The 9,631-nt window shown below is 42.0% G+C and overlaps 1 protein-coding gene across 1 annotated transcript in view; it reads left to right on the top strand.

Annotated features, from left to right (window-relative positions):
• tmtc1 (transmembrane O-mannosyltransferase targeting cadherins 1) overlaps nt 1-9,631 on the top strand; it is a 50,122-nt gene that overhangs the window by 26,211 nt on the left and 14,280 nt on the right. The window contains exons 7-9 of the mRNA XM_030787349.1: nt 2,398-2,476; nt 2,664-2,774; nt 6,731-6,852. Coding sequence (XP_030643209.1) covers nt 2,398-2,476; nt 2,664-2,774; nt 6,731-6,852 — 312 coding nt within the window. The remainder of the gene's footprint in view (nt 1-2,397; nt 2,477-2,663; nt 2,775-6,730; nt 6,853-9,631) is intronic.

Below are 9,631 nucleotides of genomic sequence, written 5' to 3'. Positions count from 1 at the left end.
CACATAACAGTGCTGTGAAGTGACAGTCTGTCTGTAGTCACACATAACAGTGCTGTGAAGTGACAGTCTGTCTGTAGTCACACATAACAGTGCTGTGAAGTGACAGTCTGTCTGTAGTCACACATAACAGTGCTGTGAAGTGACAGTCTGTCTATAGTCACACACAAAAGTGCTGTGAAGTGACCGTCTGTCTGTAGTCACACATAACAGTGCTGTGAAATGACAGTCTGTCTGTAGTCACACATAACAGTGCTGTGAAGTGACAGTCTGTCTGTAGTCACAGTCGTACTCTTTCACTTTCATATCACACTGATCATTCCACAGATTCCATACAGACTTGTGTGTGTGTGTGTGTGTGTGTGTGTGTGTGTGTGTGTGTGTGTGTGTACATGTGTGCATGCTTATTGTCGTGGTGAATATCGGACAATGTAAACATTACTGATTTTGCTCTCTGTGGTGGTGAACGAGTGAGCCAGTTTGAAAGTCTTAGACTCAGCCCATGCATCTGTTCAAAATATGTATGAGTGTGCGTGTGTGTGTGTGTGTGTGTGTGTGTGTGTGTGTGAGGGAGATGAGTATTGACTTACCTGTCCAGGCATGCCATGACAGTGACTGATTGGTGGTTGTGACTGTGGCTAGTGATGTTATTAGCGTCAGTCAAACTCTGAGAGCTGTCAGAGAGAGACAGAGGGGAATAGGTAAGAAGAGGACATTGAAAGGTACAATTTTCAGCCAGATGAAATAGAATGATATAAGACTGAAAAGATCCAATTATTGTAAAGACTGTTTTTTTATTTTTTGTTAGAGGTTCATTACAATGGTGTTGAGTTCTGTGGTGTGGTCCAGCTTTACGCTAAAGGAGATCTTCATCCCTTGAGCAGCTGCTGTTAATTATATTAGGCATGAGGCAAAATAATCACTGATTTCACAGCAATACATCAACCATTGTTATTATCTGTAGGATCATTATTGAGATCCTACTCACATATTCACATTACACATAGCTATTGTCCCACTCTTGATCAGTTTGTCTGCATAAGCCAAAGGGTTTATTTGCATGTCTGTCAGTCCCAGTAACTTAATAAGACATTTGAATCCCCTAAGGCATCAGTACTTGGGGCAATAGCACAGAGAGCAGAATAAATCACCTCTCACTGCAAACTGCTTTCCTTAAACTTCAGGACTCCTCCAGAATTTATCTCATCTCATTTATAGGGTCATTTACAGTCTTCTCTCTCTCTCTCTCCCTCTCTCTCTCTCTCTCGCTGTCTCTCTCTGTGAGATATGCATTTTCTGTCTTCTAAGTAAGGAAAACATTTTGTAATAGCTGTTGAATTCATAGCGATCTTCTGTTAGATCTTAATAAGACAGCAAAACTCTCACATCATTGCACACAAAACCACATATTGTAGTAGCTTATCTTTAGCGTTTTCAACAGACTGGCTCAGTGAGAGTCTAGTGTGGTACATGGTTTTTGATGCTTGCTTGCCTACGTGGTCATTAGCTAATGGAAACACACTGAAACACATTAAGACCCTTCATGTGGGGCTGGACCAAACCAACGCTGATTGGCTATGCTTTTGTTTGTTTGGTTATTTTTGTTTCTTAGAATAATATTTCCAGACAGAGTATTAATCTGCCTTTGTTCTTTTCATAAGTATGTTAGTTAAGCAGTAGACAACCCATCCTTGCTCTGAACTGAATTTATTCGTTTAAATGCAAAGCCATCTGACTCTCTATAGACTCAAGCTAAACCCTTGCCTTTCCTCTCTCTCCTTTCCCTCCTCTTATCGCTGTTTCATTCAGGCAAGTAAAAAAAAAAAAAACATCTGTCCTCTCCTCCTTTCTGTGCCAGTCTCAGAATGGAAACTAGTGCAGTTTCCATGTCGACGGGCTCTGTAGCAGTTAAACGTACTGTAAATGTGATGGAGTGAATAGAAGGTGGATTGTAAAGAAAGAGGAGTGATTTGTAATGGAATGCTGGGGTAATTCTAGGGCTATTATACTGAACCCAACAGATCACTCACATATACAGGCAAAGGCAAAGTGGCTTATGGCAAATTCAAAAGAACATGAAATCGGTTGTAGGCAGCGTGAGTGTCTCTTAAAGAGAGAGACTTTGTGTCTTAAAGAAGGGGAAATATCACATTTAAGTATTTAAATATGCTCTACTTATGCTGTAATGTGCAGCATTTGTGTAGCGTGGTTTGTAGTTTTTTACATGTGTAATTGGTAGTCTTTTAAACTGCTTTTAAATTGTCGAGGAAGTTCATGTCTGCTCTTAACGAATGGAGGGTTATGTAATGAAACTTCATACACTTTTAAAAATATATATCTTTTCATTGTGTTGACATGATTTAATGCTGTGTTTGAATGTTTTTTTATTTTTATCACCAGATTCCTGACTTACTGCTACCTGTTAGCCTTCAATGCCTGGCTACTGCTGGCACCTATTGTTTTGTGCTATGACTGGCAGGTAACACCACACACACATGCACACACATACACACACACACATGCACACACACACATGCACATGCACACACACAGACACTCTAAAGCCTTGACTATGTAAATGCTGAGCTTTAACTGTAAGATCTCATCACTCTCTCTCTCTCTCTCTCTCTCTCTCATTCATTCTGACTGGGTGCTGTGATTGTCAGGTTGGCAGTATTCCTCTAGTGGAGTCTTTGTGGGATGGACGTAACATTGCCTCCCTCCTGCTGGCACTGGCCATACTTGCTCTCTGTCTGCACTGCATGACATCTCTACAGGTGAGTTACACACACACACATGCATGCACACACACAGAGACACTCACTGTCTTCATTCACAACAGGTTTTCAATATTCACTGCAACATTCACATGCACAACCTGTTGACACAAATCCCAGAGAATTTCCTTGGCAACCACAATACTGATGACTAGTACTTAAATGGTTAACTCACCAATGTTTGTGAGAAAGTCGTTTTTTGCCAGAAACAAATTCTCACTTCTTTTACACATGCTTTCCTTGTGGTTTTCTCTCTATGCATGAAAAAATGGGTATACACACTTGCTTTTGAAGCTAAATTTGAGAGAAAGAAAAATTTTCTGACCTGTCTTCTGAAGTGAGTTTAGCTGGTGACATTAAATTTAGAATGATAATATTGGAATACCAGAAATATCACAGTCATTCCAATTTTAAATAAAATATTCACTTCAGCTTTGGTGACACTGTATATATTCTCTCTGTTATACTATTAAAACTTTTTATCATTTACTCATGATCTTCCATTCTCAACTGGCAGCATTTTCATGTGTGTGTGTGTGTGTGTGTGTGTGTGTGTGTGTGTGTGTGTGTGCGAGTGCGTGTGTGAGTGAGTGCGTGTGCGTGTGTATGTGTGTGTGTGTGTGTGTGTGTGTGTATGTTTGTGTGTGAGACAGAGACTGTTTAAGCAGGCTCTTTATTGACTCTGTGAATAATTTATGGCATGTGTACCTGGTAAAATATGACAGACAGTGCCAGAAAACCGCCTGTGCGGCTGTGGTTACATAAATGTCTGAATGTGTGTATATCCGGGCGATGTCTGGACAAACACACCATCATAAGCCAGATTTCCTCTCGCTCATGCTCTTACAGTGGGACAACAGCATTGCTTTTCACATTCTAAACATTTCTTTACAACACTTAATACTCTATTCATGAGTCTGTCTGAGTTACGGGCTTTGAACCGTGCATATGCTGTTGGGGCAGACCAGTCTGAACCTGCCGTACTGGGAAAGCGGTACGGACACTGGGTTTGTGATGTACAAGTCTCTCAATACGACTAAATGTAATGCCTTTACTTGGGCTGAAGTGAGTCATCTTTTGGGAATTCGGCTCACCATGGAGAGGCTTTATCCATTCTAAGCTGTTCAGGGGTAGAGGATCTGTAAGTCTAAATGTTCTGCTTCTGCAGCTCACTAAAGCAGCGTCATTCACGGATGAAATTCGCCCTAATTGGATCTAATTGATTCATTTAGCCAACACTGTTTGAAGTTGTATTTAAGGGAAGATGGTTATTTGGGTTGAAGGCCCTGAATCCTCAGTTACTCTGCTCCTAGTAAATGTCTTTATGTTTGCCGTTCTTTGAGGCAGATCCGTTTTTTGATTTGCCATGTGAAAACCCTTGACATGTGGAGAGATTCCAGTGCCTGCTGTGAGTGGCTGTGCAGGGGGTGGAGCTTTATGCTCATTTTCAGAGGCAGAGTTGTGAGTGTGCTGACCAAACTGCAGGCACATCTCACAGCTCAAAGGAATCATTACACTATTACGTCATTATGAGCAGTGAAGGTAATGACTCTGACTTTAATGATATGTCACTGCTTTCCCATTCCTTGTGTTTGTGTGTTTGTGTGTGTGTGTGTGTGTGTGTATGTTTGTGTATGTTTGTGTATGACTGTGTGTATAGCTGACATCTGTTTGATGGAAGGTCTGTTGTCTGTGCGGACTCCGTGTTATGATTTATGAATTGAAATCACTCACCCACACACACACACACAGACACACACGCACACAAAATGTTGATCTTCACTTACTGGAAAAGGCAATGTTTTGAGCCATGAGCTGTGGGCAACAACACACAAGGATGATTATGATGACCGTGATGTTAATGATGATGATGATGATGATGATAATCTCTGATGATCTCTGGAGAGATGGAGCACTGTCACTGCCTTCCTATTTTTCCCCTTATATGTCATTGTGCCTGTGTATCAGTGCCATTGATTAAAGTTGTGCTCAGTCTTACACACACACACACACACAGAAATGCACTCACATATGCATACAGGCACTCTGTCACCCTGTATTTCCCACTTGCAGGCATTCATACGCCCAATCAGAGAACCCCACCACCGCTGAGAGGTTAGTCATTATTTGTCTTTGGGGTTTTAGTTTAACTTGTCATTCATAAAACACCTCGAACACTATTGATTAGCATGCCCAGTGTGACCACAGGCAGTGATAAAGCTTGTTCAAAGGAAGTGAATCACAGCACGATGTAGAACTCCAGAGTGACTCCTCCACCTGTCTCACACCTCCCCCAGCACGGTTTGTTATCAGCTTTTTGTACAGGAGCAAGTCCATTACACACACACACACACACACGCGCGTGCACATGCACGCACGCACGCACACACACACACACAGCAGCCCTGTGAAATTCTGTTTCCTCCCATGGACCATCTGTTGACCTAACGCACACGGCCAGCTTCCATTTATCCAGCACAAGCAGAAAGTTCTAGGCCAGAAAGAGAGAGAGAGTGGGAGAGAGAGCCAAGAAGATCACTTTATTGAGAGAGAGAGAAATTGTCTTTACTAGAGAGACAGTTGCCTTTCCTCCTCTTGTGAAGCCAAAAGGTCATTCAGGAAACAGAGAGGAGAGAAGAGAAGGAGGGAGGGCAGAGAGGCTGGAGTGTATTCTAACCATTTATTTCTCACTTACAGCTGTAAGAGAATTTGACAACTCCATTTCCTTTTTTACTTCATTAAAAAATATCACAGGTTCACCTTTAGTGTCCTATAGTCCCCCTTCCCCAATCAGACACACACACAAACACAAACTCAAACACATACACATGCTCATTCCCAGGAAAGCATTGAGCACAGAATTGCCTGGTCATTCGTCTGAGAGTCTCAGAGTGTGTGGCCACAGCAGTGAAGACTGATGGACCATGGATCCTGGCAGGGCTGCCATGACAACACAGTTGATGCCAGAGGTGCAACCAGGCAGATTGATGGTCATAATCGTCATGACCTGGGTTAACTCCTCTCATCTCTCACTCAGATCAATACAGCCACACACTGATTAGGAAGGTTCATGTTTACATCTGTTTGCCTTTTGTGTGTTAGAGCTGGTCTGTCTGTGTGCTTATCTTGTCTGTAGTTCTGTCCCTGTGTGTGTGTGTGTGTGTGTGTGAGTGCGTGTGACTGCACGCACATGTCTCTGAATGTGTGAATCTTTAACAGAACTGGGATAATGTAATGTAATCTCTTGCGGAGTAAAGAGCGTGAGGCCTGCATGCTGGTCGAGCTGACCTCCCTCTCACTGCTGTCATTGTGGAGTACTCATTAGCCTAACAAGCCAATCAGCCACGACGTTAATTACATCACTTAGCCCCCATTTGCCAAAATGAATCAGTTGTGTGTGTTAGGCATACAATAGGCCACTGTCTCAATAGAAACGAATGGCTGTGAATAGTGAGTTGATGAGAGGAGACATTAACTGTATGTGTGTGAAGGGGTTTTTTTTTGTCCAGTGTATAAATGGCTTTCAGATCTGGTGTCTGCCTGAGATCCAATGTTTATTCCACAGATTCTCTCACCAACAGAACAGTCCTTGACTTTATGGCATGGTTAAATGAAAGTAGCCGATAGCTCGCGTTTATTTATTTATTTGTTTTTGTTTATTCTGATGTTGCAGGGACGAGATTATGGTGAGAACAATGCTTGCATTTTGCTTTTAAATACAATTTGAGTTGTCGAGGGTGTCATTTTTCACAACTGAATGCCTTTTGCCTTATCTCTGAAAACATGATTAACCTCTGCAGTACTAATTTCTCTTCCTTAACTTGTTTTTCCCTAGTTTGGTTAACAAGATTGAGCACTTTTGATCAGTACTTCATAATAAGCTAAAAGGAGATGCCTTTTCACAAAAGTAATCAATCCCCCCCCCTCTCTGTCTCTCTCTCTCGCTCTCTCTTTAGGAGATGGAGAACAGGGAGGTGCTTGTGGGGGTGTTGTTGCTGGTCTTTCCCTTCATCCCAGCGAGTAATCTGTTCTTCCGTGTGGGGTTTGTTGTGGCTGAAAGAGTCCTCTACATGCCCAGGTTTGTGTGTGTGTGTGTGTGTGTGTGTGTTTCCTGAAGGTTTTTTTGACGTTACCTGAATCTTTTGTGTGCATGCGTATGTTTCCTGATGTGAGTACAGTCATGTTGTCACTGTGTTTTTGAATGTGTGTGAGTGTGTGTGTGTGTGTGTGTGTCTTCAGCGCAGTGGGGTACCTGCCAACCCTCCTTTTTATTTGTCCATTACGCACCACACCTTTGTTTCTTCCTCTTTTTCATCCTTAACGGTTTTAAGAGGAGTCAGTCCATCTCTCACACTCTTCTTTTTTAGCCCCCTTTCACTGTTGCCTGACAAATCTGCTGTACCCTTCAATTTATTCCTCTGTTGGCCTCTATGCCTATGTTTTCCTAATTCAACTTTTCAAAAAGGCTCAACATGAATGTTTTTTTCATTTTTCTCGTATCTAACTTAAATCTTTTCCCTATCTTTGGGCTATATCTAACAAGCCCATTGAAAAGTGCTCCAAAAAAAAAGAAGAAAAAATCAAGCATGCGGCTGTGTTTTGGGCTGTTGCTGTAGTAAGAATCTTTTCTGCTGTCACATCATACCGACTTTACCTATCTGTGCATATGTTACATTTCTGCCTCACTAGGTCCTTTAAAAGAGCATCAGAATCCCCGTTAATGGCCCATAGCACCTATGTGAAGTAAGCGTCTTTGAAAAAGCCGCTGAGGAGGAAAGAGATGCTTTACGGCTCAGGAGACGTTTTTTCCTTTCTCGTCCTGTCTGTACAAAATCATCGGGAGAAACAAACCTCCAGTCACCTCACCATGGTGTTGTCTTCTCTTCTTGTCCTCTCCTCGTCCCTTTGCTCTCTCTGCTCTCTCATCTCTTTGCGCCTGTGCTCCAGTGATAACAGAGAGGTGTAACAGCACATAATCTGGCTCTATCCCTCTGACTTTTAATGTTCTCTAGAAAAAGAATAACACAAGGGAAATCATCATTATCTCTCACATTAATCTGAAGCGGAAAGTGTGTATGTATGTGTATTGTGTATGTGTGTGCGCCTATGCATGTGTGTGGGTGAGACTGTTTTGTTAGTGTATGTTTTTCTGGGTGTGTGTTTGTCTCTCAGTGCTGTATTCTCACCTGCCTACTGGTTGTAGGACCTGCAATAACAGAACTGAGGCACTGAGGTATCACAAACACACACACACACACACACACACAGAGAGAGAGAGAGAGAGAGAGAGGTGTGTGAAGAGTAGAGTAATCCCTGTAGCCCTCCCTCAGGGTATGATGCTTTGTCAAACAGCTCCAGCTCATCTTTCCTTTCTTTCACTTAACCTCTACATGCATAAGTAAACCTTCTGCCATCAGCAGATAATAAATCTCCCGGTATTTTGAAATATTAAATGAATACTCATTTTCATGTTCAATTTCAGAGCATATTTTAACTGCCTTGGGCTCTGGAACCCAGCTCAGGTCCAGAGAAATAATGAAATTATGATACTGTGGGTCTATGGTCATATTTGTAGTATTTTGGTGTGAGGTATACGTAGTGGAGGAAATGTTTCTGTAAATTTTACATGAAGTGGGTCTGTCTCTGTGCACTGGGGAGAGACTGAGAGGGAGAGAGAATCTCTCTAGGTTGATGTGTGTGTGTCTCTGTGTGTGTGTGTGTGTGTCAGAGACAGCAGGCACTGTGTTGATAGCGACAGGGAACATGCTTTGACGAAATAATTGAAGCACTACATGGAAAAGGACTTGACCTTTGAAGCAACTAAACCGGTTACTTCAACACAATGAATTCTTATACTCTAAGATGATACATATCCCCATCTATACTGCTAAAAACATTCAGGAGTGGGCTCATGAACAGACCTAAGGAGTTAGATGCTTTCCGTGGCCTTCACACCCACCACATCCAAACATCATTGAGCCTTTATGTAATGTTCCGCACTGGAGAGTGCAGACTGGATTTACACCCTTTCATCCTTTAAAGACCCCAAGGCTTTCTCCCACCAGACATCGTTCACAGCTTGTGTTACAGCTTTCCAAAAAGAATTGCAGTCTGTTATAAGGGCAAAGATCATGTTAAATCGTTACTACTTAATATTCATATTGTTTGGTGTTTCCATTATTTTTGTATACATGAGACTGTGAGAGTCAAAATGAAGGAAAGAGCAAGTGTATTGCTCAGTAGGGCCCTACCTGACAAAAGGCAGGAGTGGAAGAGGCAGCTGACTGATTGAAGATGAAAAGAGAAGAATGAAGGGAAGAAGGGGTGAGATTAAAGAGTAAGGACGAGACAGGCACAGAACCACTGACTGTGATAATACAAAACGCAATAGAGCATACTGGCTAGCAGGCTTTTTCAGACGTATGTACTTCTGTTTGTGTGTGTATATACATGTGTATGTGTGTACCTCTGTGTGTAGGTGTTTGTGTTTGTCTGTGGATAGATTTTCCTCACAGTATCTCAGTGATGATATCCTCTATACAGGCACAATATAGAAATTCACAGTGAGCCAAATTTATTTATTTTTTGTAGACCTTATTTTTTCTTACATTTTTCCTCTCTGTTTTGAAAGGCCTTTTAGCTTTGGTTAGGTGAGAGAGAGAGAGAGAGAAAAAGAAAGAGAGAGTTGGGGAACGAGAAGAAGAGAGAGGGAGGGAAGTTATTGATCAGAGATGAGCAACCCTAGATCCAGACAGCATGCTGGAACTTTCCGGTCTTTTAACAGGAAGTTGTGCTCTCTCACCTTTCATAGAGGCAGATAGCTAGCTTTTTCTGTACAAACACAAACATACTCTGTT

This window comes from Chanos chanos, chromosome 1 (genome assembly GCF_902362185.1).
Source record: "Chanos chanos chromosome 1, fChaCha1.1, whole genome shotgun sequence".
Lineage (NCBI taxonomy): Eukaryota > Metazoa > Chordata > Actinopteri > Gonorynchiformes > Chanidae > Chanos > Chanos chanos.
Note: the sequence above shows the minus strand (reverse complement) of the source record. Positions and strands in the feature narration are given on the sequence as shown.